This window comes from Hyla sarda, chromosome 2 (genome assembly GCF_029499605.1).
Source record: "Hyla sarda isolate aHylSar1 chromosome 2, aHylSar1.hap1, whole genome shotgun sequence".
Lineage (NCBI taxonomy): Eukaryota > Metazoa > Chordata > Amphibia > Anura > Hylidae > Hyla > Hyla sarda.
The window spans coordinates 204493360-204513134 of record NC_079190.1 but is presented as its reverse complement, the minus strand read 5'-3'; the positions used below and the strand labels follow the sequence as shown (position 1 = coordinate 204513134).

Genomic DNA, 19775 nt, shown 5'->3' with positions numbered 1-19775 from the left:
TCACTGGCACTAAGGCAACAAGATCCGGCAAGGGAGTGCAAGGGAAGTGAGGTAATATAGGGAAGTGCACAGGTGATAACCCTAATTGGAACCACTGCGCCAATCAGCGGCGCAGTGGCCCTTTAAATCGCAGAGACCCGGCGCGCGCGCGCCCTAGGGAGCGGGGCCGCGCGCGCCGGGACAGAACAGACGGGGAGCGAGTCAGGTAGGGGAGCCGGGGTGCGCATCGCGAGCGGGCGCTACCCGCATCGCGAATCGCATCCCGGCTGGCAGCAGGATCGCAGCGCCCCGGGTCAGAGGACGTGACCGGAGCGCTGCAGCGGAGGGGGAGAAGCGAGCGCTCCGGGGAGGAGCGGGAACCCGGAGCGCTCGGCGTAACAGTACCCCCCCCCTTGGGTCTCCCCCTCTTCTTGGAGCCTGAGAACCTGAGGAGCAGACTTTTGTCAAGGATGTTGTCCTCAGGTTCCCAGGATCTCTCTTCAGGACCACAACCCTCCCAGTCTACTAAAAAAAAATTTTTCCCTCTGACCTTTTTGGCAGCCAAAATCTCCTTGACCGAGAAGACGTCCGAGGAGCCGAAAACAGGAGTGGGAGGAACAGATTTGGGAGAAAAACGGTTGAGGATGAGTGGTTTGAGAAGAGAGACGTGAAAGGCATTAGGGATACGAAGAGAAGGAGGAAGAAGAAGTTTATAAGAGACAGGATTAATTTGACACAAAATTTTGAAAGGACCAAGATAGCGTGGTCCCAACTTGTAGCTAGGGACACGGAAGCGGACATATTTAGCGGAGAGCCATACCTTGTCTCCAGGGGAAAAAACGGGGGGAGCTCTTCTTTTCTTATCCGCGAATCTCTTCATGCGTGAAGAAGTCTGTAAGAGAGAATTTTGGGTCTCTCTCCATATAATGGAAAGGTCACGAGAGATTTCATCCACAGCGGGCAGACCAGAGGGCAAGGGGGTAGGGAGGGGGGGAAGAGGGTGACGGCCGTACACCACGAAAAATGGGGATTTGGAGGAAGATTCAGAGACCCTGAAGTTATACGAGAATTCGGCCCATGGAAGGAGATCTGCCCAGTCATCCTGGCGGGAGGAAACAAAATGTCGCAAATAATCACCCAGGATCTGGTTAATTCTTTCTACTTGTCCATTGGACTGGGGATGATATGCAGAGGAAAAATTTAATTTAATCTTGAGTTGTTTACAGAGAGCTCTCCAGAATTTAGACACGAATTGGACCCCTCTATCCGAGACAATCTGCGTAGGCAACCCGTGAAGACGAAAAATGTGTACAAAAAATTGTTTAGCCAACTGAGGCGCAGAAGGAAGACCAGGAAGAGGGATGAAATGTGCCATTTTGGAGAATCGATCAACGACCACCCAAATAACGGTGTTGCCACGGGAAGGAGGTAAATCAGTAATAAAATCCATACCAATCAGAGACCAAGGCTGTTCGGGGACAGGCAGAGGATGAAGAAAACCAGCGGGCTTCTGGCGAGGAGTCTTATCCCGGGCACAGATAGTGCAGGCTCGCACAAAGTCCCCAACATCTGTCTCCAGAGTCGGCCACCAATAGAAGCGGGAGATGAGTTGCACAGATTTCTTGATGCCCGCATGACCTGCGAGATGGGAGGAGTGACCCCATTTGAGGATTCCGAGGCGTTGGCGTGGAGAAACAAAGGTCTTTCCTGGAGGAGTCTGCCTGATGGAGGCAGGAGAAGTGGAGATCAGGCAGTCAGGTGGAATGATGTGTTGCGGAGGGAGATCAACTTCTGAGGCATCCGAGGAACGAGAGAGAGCATCGGCCCTAATGTTCTTATCGGCAGGACGAAAGTGAATCTCAAAATTAAATCGGGCAAAGAACAGAGACCACCGGGCCTGGCGAGGATTCAGCCGTTGGGCCGACTGGAGGTAGGAGAGGTTCTTGTGGTCGGTGTAGATAATGACAGGAAATCTTGATCCCTCCAGCAGATGCCTCCATTCCTCAAGTGCTAATTTAATGGCTAGAAGCTCTCGATCCCCGATGGAGTAGTTCCTCTCCGCTGGAGAGAAGGTCCTAGAGAAAAAACCACAAGTGACAGCATGCCCGGAAGAATTTTTTTGTAGAAGAACAGCTCCAGCTCCTACTGAGGAGGCATCAACCTCCAATAGGAAGGGTTTGGAAGGGTCAGGTCTGGAGAGCACGGGAGCCGAAGAAAAGGCAGACTTGAGTCGTTTAAAGGAGTCCTCTGCTTGAGGAGGCCAAGACTTGGGATCAGCATTTTTCTTGGTTAAAGCCACGATAGGAGCCACAATGGTAGAAAAATGTGGAATAAATTGCCTGTAATAATTGGCGAACCCCAAAAAGCGTTGGATAGCACGGAGTCCGGAGGGGCGTGGCCAATTTAAGACGGCAGAGAGTTTGTCTGGATCCATCTGTAGTCCCTGGCCAGAGACCAAATATCCTAGAAAAGGAAGAGATTGGCATTCAAACAGACATTTCTCAATTTTGGCATAGAGTTGGTTGTCACGAAGTCTCTGAAGAACCATACGGACATGCTGGCGGTGTTCTTCTAGATTGGCAGAAAAAATTAGGATATCGTCCAGATATACCACAACACAGGAGTATAACAGATCACGAAAAATTTCATTGACAAAGTCTTGGAAGACGGCAGGGGCATTGCACAGTCCAAAGGGCATGACCAGATACTCAAAGTGTCCATCTCTGGTGTTAAATGCCGTTTTCCACTCGTCCCCCTCTCTGATGCGGATGAGGTTATAGGCGCCTCTTAAGTCCAATTTAGTGAAGATGTGGGCACCTTGGAGGCGATCAAAGAGTTCAGAGATGAGGGGTAAGGGGTAGCGGTTCTTAACCGTGATTTTATTAAGACCGCGGTAGTCAATGCAAGGACGTAGGGAGCCATCTTTTTTGGACACAAAGAAAAATCCGGCTCCGGCAGGAGAGGAGGATTTACGGATAAAGCCCTTTTTTAGATTCTCCTGGACGTATTCGGACATGGCAAGAGTCTCTGGGGCAGAGAGAGGATAAATTCTGCCCCGGGGTGGAGTAGTACCCGGGAGGAGGTCGATAGGGCAATCATAAGGCCTGTGAGGAGGTAGAGTCTCAGCTTGTTTTTTGCAGAAAACATCCGCGAAGTCCATATAGGCCTTAGGGAGACCGGTTACTGGAGGAACCACAGAGTTACGGCAAGGGTTATTGGGAACCGGTTTTAGACAGTTCTTGGAACAAGAGGACCCCCAACTCTTGATCTCCCCAGTGGACCAATCCAGGGTTGGGGAATGAAGTTGAAGCCAGGGAAGTCCAAGGAGAATCTCCGAGGTGCAATTGGGGAGGACCAAAAGTTCAATCCTCTCATGATGAGATCCGATGCTCATAAGAAGGGGCTCCGTGCGGAAACGTATGGCACAGTCCAATCTTTCATTATTTACACAATTGATGTAGAGGGGTCTGGCGAGACTGGTCACTGGGATGTTGAACCTGTTGACGAGAGAGGCCAAAATAAAATTTCCTGCAGATCCAGAGTCCAAGAAGGCCACTGTAGAGAAGGAGAAGGCAGAGGCAGACATCCGCACAGGCACAGTAAGACGTGGAGAAGCAGAGTAGACATCAAGGACTGTCTCACCTTTGTGCGGAGTCAGCGTACGTCTTTCCAGGCGGGGAGGACGGATAGGACAATCCCTCAGGAAGTGTTCGGTACTAGCACAGTACAGGCAGAGGTTCTCCATACGGCGTCGTGTCCTCTCTTGAGGTGTCAGGCGAGACCGGTCGACCTGCATAGCCTCCACGGCGGGAGGCACAGGAACAGATTGCAGGGTACCAGAGGAGAGAGGAGCCGAGGAGACGAAACGCCTCGTGCGAACAGAGTCCATATCTTGACGGAGTTCCTGACGCCTTTCAGAAAAACGCATGTCAATGCGAGTGGCTAGGTGAATAAGTTCATGTAGATTAGCAGGAATTTCTCGTGCGGCCAGAACATCTTTAATGTTGCTGGATAGGCCTTTTTTGAAGGTCGCGCAGAGGGCCTCATTATTCCAGGACAATTCTGAAGCAAGTGTACGGAATTGTACGGCATACTCGCCAACGGAAGAATTACCCTGGACCAGGTTCAACAGGGCAGTCTCAGCAGAAGAGGCTCGGGCAGGTTCCTCAAAGACACTTCGGATTTCCGAGAAGAAGGAGTGTACAGAGGCAGTGACGGGGTCATTGCGGTCCCAGAGCGGTGTGGCCCATGACAGGGCTTTTCCGGACAGAAGACTGACTACGAAAGCCACCTTAGACCTTTCAGTGGGAAACAGGTCCGACATCATCTCCAGATGCAGGGAACATTGGGAAAGGAAGCCACGGCAAAACTTAGAGTCCCCATCAAATTTATCCGGCAAGGATAAGCGTATCCCAGGAGCGGCCACTCGCTGCGGAGGAGGTGCAGGAGCTGGCGGAGGAGATGACTGCTGAAGCTGTGGTAGCAACTGTTGTAGCATAACGGTCAGTTGAGACAGCTGTTGGCCTTGTTGCGCAATCTGTTGTGACTGCTGGGCGACCACCGTGGTGAGGTCAGCGACAACTGGCAGAGGAACTTCAGCGGGATCCATGGCCGGATCTACTGTCACGATGCCGGCTGGCAGGTAGTGGACCCTCTGTGCCAGAGAGGGATTGGCGTGGACCGTGCTAGTGGACCGGTTCTAAGCCACTACTGGTATTCACCAGAGCCCGCCGCAAAGCGGGATGGTCTTGCTGCGGCGGTAGTGACCAGGTCGTATCCACTAGCAACGGCTCACCTCTCTGGCTGCTGAAGATAGGCGCGGTACAAGGGAGTAGGCAGAAGCAAGGTCGGACGTAGCAGAAGGTCGGGGCAGGCAGCAAGGATCGTAGTCAGGGGCAACGGCAGAAGGTCTGGAAACACTGGCAAGGGACACACAAGGAACGCTTTCACTGGCACTAAGGCAACAAGATCCGGCAAGGGAGTGCAAGGGAAGTGAGGTAATATAGGGAAGTGCACAGGTGATAACCCTAATTGGAACCACTGCGCCAATCAGCGGCGCAGTGGCCCTTTAAATCGCAGAGACCCGGCGCGCGCGCGCCCTAGGGAGCGGGGCCGCGCGCGCCGGGACAGAACAGACGGGGAGCGAGTCAGGTAGGGGAGCCGGGGTGCGCATCGCGAGCGGGCGCTACCCGCATCGCGAATCGCATCCCGGCTGGCAGCAGGATCGCAGCGCCCCGGGTCAGAGGACGTGACCGGAGCGCTGCAGCGGAGGGGGAGAAGCGAGCGCTCCGGGGAGGAGCGGGAACCCGGAGCGCTCGGCGTAACAACTTTTTTGGGACTCTTATAAAATGATATTGTATATCGGTATAGTAGTGTCCCATAGACTTTTATAGGTTCTGTATAACAAATCCGTACAATCTGTATGGTTTTTGGTTATACTGATAGGTATAAATTTGAGTTATTACAAGTGACAACTACTGTATGAATAATAAGTAAGCTTGCTGTCATTAAAGGTTAGCAAAATAAAATGACTAAGTATATAGTTCATGAGGGTGAAGGCATTACGATTCATACAATCACATTTTGACTGATCATATAAATTAGTTGCATTGTATGAGATCATTCAATATTAATAAACCCTATTTATAAGTGACCGCATCCAAAGTGCAGATTGCTTCTCCTGTCTAAGTTGTCATTGTCAGCAGTAAGCAAGCGATTAACCGTTTGACCTCACACATAATTATAAAGGTGAGCTTGGAAAGACAGCCTTCCTACCCAGAACAATTTTTGGAATATGACAAACTTTCCATAAAAGTGTAATGAGTCCATTTTCCATTGTGAATTGCTGCCTTTTCTTAGTACTTTCTGACTTACATCAGCAGACCATAAATTTACTTGTACTTAGTTGTCAGTAATGAATTTTGGTTTAAAGCATAATGTAATTTAAAATAACAGCTTGCCTTTTTTGACAAGTTAATACCTTGCTTGTTTCTTTCTTTCCATTCCAGTGCCTTATCAGCACCTTATAGTTTAGGGAGAAAACTCTTTTCACATTCGTCTGTCATTACAGAATGTCAGCGATAATTTGGCAGAAGAAATGGAGGGAGAATGATTTGAGCTGTTGGTGATGCATGCAGAATTGCTGCACTGCACAGCCCTTTATTATAGTTAAATGCTTTTTGATGTACAGTATTTCCATTTGGTTTGTTTCCAGCGGGAGAGTAACAAAACATTTCAAATTGGTTCCAGGCTGGCATTAGATTTCGTATTACAGGAACAGCGTTGCTGATGTGACCATTTCATTCTAACTGATCTCAGTCCTTCCACCCAGCATGTTGATGGATGGTAGGATGCAGCTCTTGTCATAATATGTTATCAATAGACTTTATGAGCTTGTCCTCAAATGCCTATAAGCACTATATAAAGGCTATTCATATCGCTGGCAGGCATTTGAAAAAGGATATCTATGTATTATTTAAGCATCGGTAACCTTCGGTAATCTTTTTGTGATATTAGGGGTTAATGTGAATTAATTAACTGCTCAAACAATTACTGTAGTTTTTTATTTATTTATTTTTTTTAGATTATTTCATACAATGAAACATCACATTTACATAGAACCAAACAGTAAGCAAGGCAGCATAGCCACATGTTTGTGCATTGGGGTTTTAGTCTGCCCATTTTCTTAGGTAAATGATAATGCAAGTATATTGGAGATGCACTTATAGTTACAGGCACTAATCATTTGTGAAAAACATTTTTTGTTGCAGTGCTTATTAAAAAATGGTCTTGAACTAAACTTACAAAAAAAGTGACCATTAGGTAGAATAGGTAGTTTTATTTGACTATTTTTATTGATCTGCTTTTAAAGCGCAATTTTCATCAGTTTTTAACTCCCAAGACTACTACAATGTTGTTGCTGAGGACCATAAAGGGAATGTAACCATACCTTTATCTAGGTTTTTCTAGCATGTTATGATATTGTATTGAATTTGTTTAGTGAAAAATGTGGATATATGGGACTTCTTAACATTGAAGAGTTCAGGGTAATGTTCAGAAGTCCCATAGAGAGTGGATGAACTGAGCATCTGTGCTACAGTTCTCTTTGGGGGCATTTGATCTTTATTCTCGTGATAAATAGGGGTTCCCCTTGTGGATAGGAGATGGCTTTTTTTCTTTGGAAAACCCCTTTAACTGCAATTTAGGAGCCTTACTAAGGCCCTATAAACATCATGTTATCCTTAATCTTGCAGTGCTTTCTACCCCTCTTACAGGCACACCATTTTTGATAGCGGCTAATTCCTTGCATACACTGGGTTGTCCAGGGTAAACAATGGTGGCTAATATTTCTTGTTTAAAAAGCTGCTAGTGATCACTCAACCTGGTCTCATTGGTCACATAATATACTTATGACCACTGAGGACAACGAGTGACTACAGAGCTATTCCTCTACTGGTGGCTGCAGGTAACCAGAATGTTATGCTTTCTATATAGACTATGCGGAAGCTTTGGTGGTCTGTAGTGTTGAGCACAAATATTCGTAATGCTAATTTTTTTCGCGTATATCAGCACTTCGCGATTTCGCGAATATTTAGAATATAGTGCTATATATTCGTAATGAAGAATATTCTTTTTTTTTCACATGCACATTTTTATGTGAATTGTCCATGTGAATTTCCGCATGGAAAAAAAACAAATGAACATAGCGAATATGCGAATTTCGCGAACATAGGACAAATAATCATCAATATATTCGCAAAATATCGCAAATCTGAATATGGCCCTTGCCGCTCATCACTAGTTGTCTGTACAAAAACAGCATAGTTTTTATGATGCAGATTGTCTATTGGTATTGTACCACCACATCTGTGCCCATTTACTAAAAGTCTAAGATCTTTAGATGGCTACTTCTTTTAACTTTGAGGTATAGTGTAGTATTGTTCACATTTTAAAGTAACAGTGAAGTTAGAGAAAAATGTATTTGCAATTTTAGTGATTCTGTATGACATTCTTACATGTTGAATGAAATAAAGTTTTTACATGTAGAGGTCAAAAACTCGAATCCTTTTCTATGACTTTCTTTTAATGTTTATCTCTCATGGGACTGAGCTCATCACTGAAATACTGCTGAGACAGTAATGACTTTTCTAGCGGAAGCTGCCTGTATTCCTGGCTTCTTCCCAAGTACTGCTGCTCATCAAAGCAACATAGAATATGAACAAATTATTTGCTCTCTCTTTTAAACTATGAAAAAAGATGTATAATATTTATAGATCACATACCATATATCAGGCTTATGAATAAATTATTCATCTGACAGATAAAAGATAGTACTAATAAAAAATACATGTTATCCTTTCTATTAGATTCAGGGTAAAAACTATGAAAGGCCAGGCCCCCATAGCAATTCTTTTAATTGTCTCCGTCTTCCTTTCCAAGAATAAACATTTTACCAGCTTTGTTCTGGATCGATTATAGCAATACCAAATATATTGTTTTTTTATTTTTATATTTTCGATTATGTTTTTTTGTATTATAGTTTTTTAACTTTTGCACAATAATAGCACGTTTTATGGACTAAAAACTGTTTTTCATTGACGTAGTCATATGTGGGATTGTTTTTTGTGAGATGAGTACATTTATTTCATGAAATTACTATATAAAATTACTACATAACAAAAAACTTGGCAATTTGTGGAATATGTGAATTGTATTTGCAATATTGAAATACACATATATATAGCATTGCAGTACTAACAAAACCTTTATTTGGCGTTTGCTGTGGAGGATGGTGTTGATAAATAGAATCGGCCAGTTACCATGAGACTATCGTGATGTAATCGCTATGGAGATAAAGCAACTATAGGTCGCAATTACAGCACACTAGTCTTACATCAACTGGTCAATTCTATTTATCAACACCATCTTCTGCAGCAATCGGAATTACTGATAAAGGTCCAGTAATGACCGAAATGTCATGTATGTGTATTTAAAGGGGTACTTCGGCGCTAAGACATCTTATCCCCTATCCTTGCATTGAGCGCAACGTCACATGGGGCGGAGCCTTGACGTCACAACGCTCCGGCCCCGTGATCGACAGTAATCAGACTGATTTTAAACGGGGTGCGGCATGCAAGATCACGGGGGTCCCCAGCGGCGGGACCCCCACGATCAGGCATCTTATCCCCTATCCTTCGGAGTACCCCTTTAAGGATTGCAAATAAAATTCCCTCATTATGAAAATTGAGTGGCAAGTTCTTTGTTACCTAGTAATTTTTTTTTTCGTAATACATTTTTTTATTAGTATTATCAATAATAATAACATAACAACAAGAAAATAGTAGGACAACCTACAAATATGCAAACAGAGTAGGCAAGTTGCAACACTTCCACAATTGTGAAATATAACATCAATACATGCTAAAGAATACATGTGGAAACTCACGGTTGTCTACTGTCGTCTATGTGAGTCACGAGTCAGTCCCGTTCCATGTCGCAACTGGCAGTGAGAGAAGTTTACATGCCTCGTAGGCACACGTAGTTAAACAAACCGTCATACAAGGGAGAAAGGGAGAAGGAGAAAGGAAGGAAAAGGAAGAGGGAAAGAGAACAGAGAAGAAGGCGGAAGCAAGGGTGTAGATACGAGGGGTGCATACCTCAGGTGATCGTGCGCACTGACCAGGCCCCGACCGTCAAGCAGCCTGACATAACTAGGCGGGTCACACACCTGAGAAGAGATATGGACACCAAGCGGGGGCTAGTCTATGTGTGCAGCAATCTATATTCGGGGGAGGACACGGAGGAGGTCCAAGGATGCCATATGTTACCTAGTAATTTTATATATTTATATACCGTATGCTTGAAGAAAAAAAATCAAGATGCAGACACCAGGTAACTCTCACATCAGGTCAGTAAAGCAGTCAGTTAGCAGCAGATGTAGGTAGGGGACTGTACTACAGTATACCCGCAATCCATTACAAGAATAGTGATAACAAATAATACAATACAATACAATTCTGAACATTTATTTTGCAGAAGCCAAGTGGATGTGACTGTAGAGTATAAGAGTCGCTTTTTACACCCAGCTGAAGCAACTATGTTACTGGTATCTAAACCTTCCAGTGGAGCAGGTGGTACTACATTGTCGTTCTCTCTTGCATCAAGATTGACTGATTTAGTCCCAACTGTAAGTATGTTTTCTGACCTGCTTGTATTGTAAAATATGTTAAGATGAAATGCCATTAAAGGGGTTATCCAGGAATCGAAAAACAGACCTATTTTCTTTTTCAAAGACTGCTCCCTGTCTGTCTTCACTTTGGGTATGGTATTACAACTTGGCTCCATTCACTTCAATGGAACTGAGCTGCAGAACCACACCCAACCTGGAGACAGAAAAGGAGCAATCCTTAAAAGAAATTATCTCTGTTTTTCCATTCCTGGATAACCCCTTTAAAACATATCTGTATTACAAAAGTAAAGATGCCTGTCACGATGCCGGCTGGCAGGAGGTGGATCCTCTGTGCCAGAGAGGGATAGCGAGGACCGTGCTAGTGGACCGGTTCTAAGACACTACAGGTTTTCACCAGAGCCCGCCGCAAAGCGGGATGGTCTTGCTGCGGCGGTAGTGACCAGGTCGTATCCACTAGCAACGGCTCACCTCTCTGGCTGCTGAAGATAGGCGAGGTACAAGGGAGTAGGCAGAAGCAAAGTCGGACGTAGCAGAAGGTCGGGGGCAGGCGGCAAGGTTCGTAGTCAGGGGAGATAGCAAAGTTCTGGTACACAGGGTATAAACACACAAAAACGCTTTCACTAGGCTCTAGGGCAACAAGATCCGGCAAGGAAGTGCAAGGGAGGAGACTAGATATAGCCAGGAAACAGATGGGAACCAATTAAGCTAATTGGGCCAGGCACCAATCATTGGTGCACTGGCCCTTTAAGTCTCAGGGAGCTGGCGCGCGCGCGCCCTAGAGAGCGGAGCCGCGCGCGCCAGCACATGACCGCAGGAGACGGGAACGGGTAAGTGACCTGGGATGCGATTCGCGAGCGGGCGCGTCCCGCTGTGCGAATCGCATCCCCAACGGCCATGACAGGGCAGCGCTCCCGGTCAGCGCTGACCGGGGAGCTGCAGGGAGAAAGGCGCCGTGAGCGCTCCGGGGAGGAGCGGGGACCCGGAGCGCTAGGCGTAACAATGCCATACCATAAAGTGTCTTTTTGGAAATAATAATATACAGTAAATTGATGGAGGTTCTATATGGGACACTGTAATAGTATACAGAATTGAAGTAGTATAGAATATGTGAAGTCACATCACAATATAAACTTAAAAATAAAATATCAGATGCAAAATGTTCAGCAGGTTTTCGTATGCTTACAGATGTAAGAACAATAAGAAATACTCCAATAAAAAATTGTTATGTGAATGCCACCTGACCCATTGTGTGCTACAAATAGGAAAAGGGTAATACAAGTCTGAGGATGAGAGGAAGTTAGAGTCATTACTTGTCATTGATTAACTATCCTCACTTCAGTATCTTGACAGTTGTTCTTTGGCTGCCCTTCTACTTCTGCCTTTGTAGCCACTAGCAGAAGACGATGAAGGAGAACTGCATGACATTTTACATTTAGAAATATTTTTCACAGAGTTCAGTGATAACCTGAAGATCCCTGTGTTCTTTTTAAGTCAGAGATCTCATGTGTTGTTGAAAATGAAATGCTAACAAAGTAGTGGCCTATAAGTTTTCAAAAGATAAAAGTCATTGGCATAAGTATACAGAATACTTTTCATGGTTATGTAATAGCTGTTAATAAACTGTTAGTTGTGAATTCTTATATTTATTTTAAGGTTCAGGTAAAGCAGGAAACTCCTTGCTATGAATTGGAAAAAATGTGTTTATCCATTGAAAGTCCTTACAAACGTCATGGAAAATTCAGGTACGGATCTGTAATACTCCATGTATATATCAGATGACAAAAAAGTAACAACTCATTTTAGTGTTTGTAAGGAATAGTAGATTTGTTAGCCAGTCATATTTTAGCTTTCAATACAAATAAACAATGCGGTTGTTGCCACATATAATAACTAGTCATCATGTTCAATTTTATAAAACATTATTATTTATTCTTTTTTTAAATCCAGAAGTTTATAGTAATTTCTAGCCCATATTATCCCAACAAATGGAATGCCAGCAGGAGCTTTTGTTGGAGTATAACTATAGTAAACAAGATATCCAAAGCCAAATTATTTCATGCATTATGGCCAATGGCAGATTCACAACAATATGTGTAATAAAGCCTCTCAATCTTCTAATTTTATAAATAATGGCATCAGGAGTACATCATTTTAGTTGGTCATTTTATCAGTTAAATGAAGAGTGCCCAATATTTAATGCTTGTACATTACATGTATTATGTATTACATTGAAAGGTGCTGCTTCATGACAAAACACTCTATATAACACAGTTCTATTGATGATGTGGCTCACAGACGATTTCTCTGTATAGAGTGTCAGACTGAGGTACTTTAGGCTCGCCAAGGGAAATAAGTCTTGTCATCAAAGAAAAGCAGTTTCTTTGAAATTATTGATTATAAGAAAAGAAAGTTAGTGCAAAATCTATAAATATAGAAAGTGATTTAACCACTAGTGCACCACCGCATTACTAAAACATCTGGATGGTCTACACATGGTCAAGAAGAGTGTTTCTAAAACTGTATATCTGCAGGAGCGGCCATAGAGCTTTGTACCTCTGTACCGATCATGTTATCACTCGCTGTCGACTAGCTGCAGTAGCTGCTGGTTTAGCAAACCCAGATAAACTCTACAGTGAGTGTTAGGGGGCTATATCATTTCTGTAACTAGGGCTACTGCTTACTTTATTTCTATTTTAGTTAAAGGAATATTTTTAGTTTTTACTGTATTATTCTAAAAAAATTACTTAGCCTGTATAACATGAAAAAAAAAACTCTATACTTACCTTCCTTACTTCTGGCATTCTGCTAGAACTGGTCCCATTGCACAGTGGCTCTTTTATTGGGGTTCACGTGAATTGCCCTTTTTATCAATCAGCAGCCGCAGGAATGTCTCTTCTCAGTCACCTATTGACAGTAAACACGTTTACCCAAACAAAAGAAGCGCTGTGCAATGGGACCAGCTCTGGTAGAACACTTCTAGCAAGAAAGATAAGTATAGGGTTTTTATGTTATGCACCAAGCTGAACATTTTTTTCTGATTTTAATAATAGAAATCAGAATATCCCATTAAGAATTCCAATTTCTCATAAAAGACCATTTCCAACACAATGTCACATTTACAACACAGTTATTAAAACAATGAAAATATTTATTTACATAACAGTCACTGAGTGTCCACACAGAGTTAAACAAAGCTATAAAAATTATGATAAAGTTCAGAGCAGTATACACACCAGCATTGTCATATAAACATAAGTCCTGTAAGTACTTGTCATAAATCATCTGACATTTTTTAATGTTGCTATATTGGGCTCTGTTTATGTTATTTCTTAAATTGCTTAAAGGGGTATTCCGGGCAAAAATATCTTATCCCCTATCCAAAGGATAGGGGATAAGATGTCTGATCGTGGGGGGCCCGCTGCTGGGACCCCATGCGATCATTCTATGCGGGGCTGCGTCTCTAGTTTCAGAAACCTCATAGACATGAATGGAGGGGACGTGGCATTACGTCACGTCTCCAGTCCTGGAAGCACAGGGGGTTTCTGAAACTAGAGACGCAGCCCCACATAAAATGTGGGTGCTGCAGGGAGACCGCGGGGGGTCCCAGCAGTGGGCCCTTCGCGATCAGACATCTCCAAAGGATAGTGGGTAAGATTTTTTTGCCCGGAATACCCCTTTAACTGTATCCTTGTGTATGAAAACATACACTACATAACTCCACTACATAACATCATGAGTGGTTATTTGGCGGTATATGAATATGTGGGGTGATCTGGTGCAAATTCACATAGATATGTATATGGGTTCTCCATGTATAGGGTAGTTTCTCATTATTATTATGTTATTTTGCCATTGGTTCTTGTGATTTTAAATTGTTGGTCTTTCATCAAGTCAGTCATGTCACATGTTTAACCCCTTAACGACCAAGGACGTATATTTACGTCCTTGGCCGGCTCCCGTGACATAACGCGGGGTCACGCGGTGACCCCGCATCATATCGGGTCGGTCCCGGCATGTATCTGATGCCGGGACCCGGGGCTAATAGCGCGCGGCAGTGATTGCCATGCGCTGTTAACCTTTAGACGCGGTGTTCAAAGTTGAACGCCGCGTCTAAACTGAAAGTGAAAGCTGCCCGGCTGCTCAGCGGGGCTGATCGGGACCACCACAGTGAAAATGCGGTGTCCCGATCAGCTGGGACACGAGCGGAGGTCCTCTTACCTGCCTCCGGCGTGTCCCCTCGGCGATTGATTGCTCCAAGCCTGAGAGTCAGGCATGAGCAATCGACCGCCGATAACCCTGATCACTGCAAAGCTATGGCTTTGCAGTGAACTGGGTATAAGATCAGTGTGTGCAGTGTTATAGGTCCCTGTGGGAGTTATAACATTGCAAAAAAAAAAGTGTAAAAAAAAAAGTTAATAAATGTGATTTAACCCTTTCCTTAATAAAAGTTCAAATCACCCCCCTTTTCCCATAAAAAAACACCATGTAAATAAAAATAAATATAAACATATGTGGTATCGCCGCGTGCGTAAATGTCCGAACTATAAAAATATATAATTAATTAAACCGCACAGTCAATGGCGTATGCACGGAAAAATTCCAAAGTCCAAAATAACGTATTTTTGGTTGCTTTTTATATCATGAAAAAATGAATAAAAAGCGATCAAAAAATCCGATCAATACAAAAATGGTACCGCTAAAAACTTCAGATCATGGCGCAAAAAGTTAGCCCTCATACCGCCCCATATGTGGGAAAAAAAAAGTTATAGGGGTCAGAAGATGACAATTTTAAATTTATGCATTTTTCTGCATGTAGTTATGATTTTTTACAGAAGTACGACAAAATCAAACCTATATAAGTAGGGTATCATTTTAATCATATGGACCAACAGAATAAAGATAAGGTGTCATTTTTACCGAAAAATGTACTGCGTAGAAACGGAAGCCCCCAAAATTTACAAAATGGCGTTTTTTCTTCAATTTCGTCGCACAATGTTTTTTTTTTTTTTCGTTTCGCCGTAGATTTTTGGGTAAAATGACTGATGTCACTGCAAAGTAGCAATGGTGGTGCAAACAATAAGCCATCATATGGATTTTTAGGTGCAAAATTGAAAGGGTTATGATTTTTAAAAGGTGAGGAGGAAAAAACGAAAGTGCAAAAACGGAAAAACCTGTGGTCCTTAAGGGGTTAAGAACAGGTTTGTTCAAAAAAGATTTTGATCATGTAGAGGTGAACTCCACATGATGTACCCAACTTTCAACCTTTTAATCTGTATGCATCCATGTTTTAAGAAGATGTGAACAAAGCTTATCAAGTTTTACACAAATGGTTTATGCCAGATCATCTCTTAGATCATGTTTTTGTGAGAAGCAACAATGGCCATTTAAGCATCACAATTGGATCATGAAGCAATGGAGGAAGCTGGCCTGATAATGCACATTTTATTTTCTATGAGGAAGACTTACCTGAGGAAGACATGGCACCAGGAAGTTCCATAGGAACAAAGCAAGCTGGCAGAGGCATGGAGATGCCCTGGGCATTTGCATTTGCCAGTGGCCTCATTCAGAAGGATACTATGTGCCAAACATGCTCAGGAATGGCAACACAAGCCAACTGAACTTCTACAGTATGTCATGTGTCGGACAAAAGTGTCAATTTCCCAAAGGCCCTTCCATGCAAATTACCACATAACACATTCAGAGGGCCAACACATTATTATGCAGGTGATTGCCATGTTATGGCTGATCAGTGTATATAGCTTTTGGACCTGATTTTTTAATGACATCCTTGCCTTAAAATTCATCTTGGTCAGCAGCTCCTGGATGTCATGAAATAGTCCTCACCAATCTTCTAAAGATGGGTTGGTATAGTCTCTATTTCAAGAGGTTCAAAATTATTCCTTAACCATTAAACATTTGAATGACCAGTGATGTCTTGCAATAAAAAAAAAAAAAAAAAAAAACAACACAAAGGTCATAAATGAATGTTTCATGGTTTCACATGGCTTGATTGTTTGGCTTGAACATATTTATTAAAACATCTTATACACTTCTATTTATAAAATGCAGTATTCTTCATTTATCAAATACATTTTTACTGAACAGTTGAGGAAATGAAAGCTGATCTCTGTTTGCTATAGATAGAAAGGCCAATGGACCTCATTTTCATAAATGAGGTCCATTGTTCAGAGAAATGACCTGCTCTTTTCTCTGTATTTATATGGGAGACATTGGGATAGCTTACAAGCTTTACTAAACATAGGCTTTATTATCTCGGCATGTTGTATTAGCAGTTAGTGCTCATTAAGAGTCATTTAAAATCTGTTAAAGAGAAAAACCGTTAATGAGCGGTAGTCAAAATATTTCATGATATTGCACTCCTACAAATGTTTTGCATGCGGGAGCAGCCATTAAGTTTATGTATACTTAGCATACCCAGGTAATAGGATATTTAAGAATTCTAACATTGTACTATTAGGCTGGGTTCACACACTGTAAAAATTGAAGCAAAATATGGCCTTAAAAGCGATGTAAAAAAACAGCTGTATTTTTTTATCTAAAACTGTGCACTATGAAAGTTTATGAAAAGTGACCATCAGCACACATACTGTTTAAAAAAGACCATAATTTAAACAGCGGGATTTTGGATGTTTTTTTTAAACAGTGCACCTTTCCATACACAGCCACTTTTCCATATTCTTTTATTGAGAATATTTTTACATTAAGATGCAGCCATATTTTTCATGTAATTTTACAATGTATAAACCCATCCTTATTAAGATAATAAAATTATTTAAAGAGAATCTGACTGGGTTATAGTGCAGGTGACTAGATTTACAAAAAGCGGTCACTTAAATCCATTTAGTATTTGCAGAGTTATGGTACTGTAATCTTTAGCTGCAATAAGCTCAAGGGTGCAATGGAGGCAGGGAGCTGACTCACCAAGCACCCTTGCCTTCTCTATATCCCCCATCAGTCCCACCTCTTCTTTACTTTGCTAATGAGGGACACTGGTGAGCACTCTGCTCTCTGTGTGCTCACCCATGGCCTTCATTAGCATAATACTGATAGGGGTGGGGCAGACAGAGAATATGGAAGAGGTAGCTGGGTGAGCCGGCTCCCTGCCTTCATTGCACCCTGGAGCGCAATACAGCTGAAGATTACAGTACAATAACTCTGCAAATGCTGCCCGTATTTAAGCAAGTGACCCCTCTTTGTAAAGCTGGTCACCCGCACTATAACCAAGTATATTGCGTTTAGTGCAGATGAACAGGGTATCAGATTCTCTTTAATTCATTTCTTTCTGTATCTAGTCTAATGGATTAAAATTAAATAAATAAATCACAAAGCTTTTCTAAAGCTTAATATTTAATGTTATTTTAAGTTCCAAATTATACTATAGCAGAGACAATTTTATAACATTTCGCTCATATTGGTATGATGTACACATCCACTAATCTGATTATTATTAGGTATTTTAACCATTTTCCTTGGGAGCTTGAGAACATTATAGCTCTATTTGACAGCTACAAAATTGAAAATCTCTTATGTGATAGCTTTTTAAAAGACAGTATTTAAGTGTTGAACTTGGAGCGCTAAATGGTCCAGCATGCTAAATTTCCCATGAATTATTTTGTCAGAATTACATGACATCTGCCATTTTCTGAACATCACTTTTTATGAAAGGAATATTTCTGAATTACCTTATACCATTTATTTTATTTGTCTGACCAACTTTTTCCATTTCTTACAGAGTGATTTTAGTGGAATCGTCAAACCACTTACAGTTTCCTAATTTCCAAGATGAAATTACAAGACTGAAAGATGAAAAACGATTCAGGTACTGTACATTGTCACTTGCAATGTCTCATACAAATCTACTCCCAGTAGAATAAGAAACAAATAAAGTGAAAGTAGCAGAAAAGTTACAATAAATAGCAATAATTGAAAAACTGAATAGAAGGCAAGGCTTAGTATTGACTGACACTATTACGATAACTACTGTAATTGTATATTTAACTCCATTAAGAAATTTTAAGATATCCTAACTTTAATGTGAGAGGTCAGAATTAACAGTTATATGTTTCACAGTTTAGTAAACAGATGCACTGCAGTAAAAGAGTAAAATACAATAGTCAGTATGTACTGACACTATGCTTGCCAAATGTCAGGTTGGGGGGCCTGACCCAAAGATTAATTGTGTAAAATATTCATGCCTACTCTGTTAATTATATATAGTATCTCCCATAAGTGAGTACACCCAGGGGCGTACCTAGAGCATTTGGCACCCGGGGCGGACCCTTTGTTTGGCACCCCCACACCCCCCCTTAATTACACCATCCTCCCTTCCCCTCCCTTTATTTACCCCCCCCCCCCTTAATTACACCCCCTCCCAGGAGCGGATTGACAACACTCGGGGCCCACGGACCAAAAAAAAAAACAAGGGCCCCTGCTAGGCTCTGCAGCTCGTCAATCTTCTTCCATGCCCCTATTCCACCTAAATCCCACACACAATAAACTAAAATGTATATATATAAGAAACACTTTAACATAGGTACATTTCCATGACTAATAATACTGGTATACAAGGAGTAAATATATACCACCACACAATAACTGTATAATACCGCCATACTGTACTGAATAAAACCACTATACACAGACCAGTATACTATAAAGGATCTGTATAAGTGATTATATACAGGACCATATGGCTTTAGATATCAGCTGTACACAGGATGTGTATACCATAAGTGATTAGTTACATTTTGGGACTCACAATTATGTTTTTTTCTGATCAGCGGCGTCCTCTTTCCTTTTCTTCTCCATGCGGATAAGACCGTCATGTGGATCTCTTAACATCTGCAGGAAAAACATGTCAGACTCTGCATTTTTCCAGTGCCCTCCTCTACACAATCTTTCCATCTATAGGCCCACACACTGTAATAATGGCCTCCTTGGTGTCCTGCACAGTAAACGGGCAGGTAGGTAGGTAGCCAGGTAAATAGGTAACTAGGTAGGTAGATCAGATATGTAGGTAGGTGACAAGTTAGGTAGGTAGGGGGCTAGCTAGGTAGTTAGGCAGCCATGTATGAAGGCCAGGTATGTGCATAGTTAGGTAGCGGGGTATGTAGGTAAGTAGTTAGGCATCCAGGTATAAAGTTAGGTAGCCCCCCTTCCCTGTAGGTATAGGAACATAGTTAACCCCCCTTTCTCCTTAGGTATAGGCAGCAGAGTCCACTCACCCCCTTTCCCTGTAGGTATAGGCAGAGTTAAAACCCCCCTCCCCCCGTTTCCCATAGGTATAGGCAGAGTTAAACCACTTCTGCCCCATAGGTATAGACAGATCCCCCCTCTTCCCCATTGGTATAGGCAGAGTTACCTTCCCCTCCCCTCTTTCCCATAGGTATAAGCAGGTACACCCCCCCCCCTCTTTCCCATAGGTATAAGCAGTTACACCCCCCCCTCATTCCCATAGGTATATGCAGTTACACCCCCCCTCTCTTTCACATAGGTATATGCAGTTACACCCCCCTCCCCTCTTTCCCATAGGTATATGCAGTTACACCCCCCCCTTTCCCATAGGTATATGCAGTTACACCCCCCC

At 42.7% G+C, this 19775-nt stretch overlaps 1 protein-coding gene across 4 annotated transcripts in view; it reads left to right on the top strand.

Annotated features, from left to right (window-relative positions):
- CFAP47 (cilia and flagella associated protein 47) overlaps positions 1-19775 on the top strand; it is a 548331-nt gene that overhangs the window by 209336 nt on the left and 319220 nt on the right. For all 4 annotated transcript variants that reach the window (XM_056556158.1, XM_056556159.1, XM_056556156.1 and 1 more), the window contains exons 39-41: positions 10015-10165; positions 11822-11910; positions 17922-18008. In XM_056556158.1, the coding sequence (XP_056412133.1) occupies positions 10015-10165; positions 11822-11910; positions 17922-18008 (327 nt within the window). The remainder of the gene's footprint in view (positions 1-10014; positions 10166-11821; positions 11911-17921; positions 18009-19775) is intronic.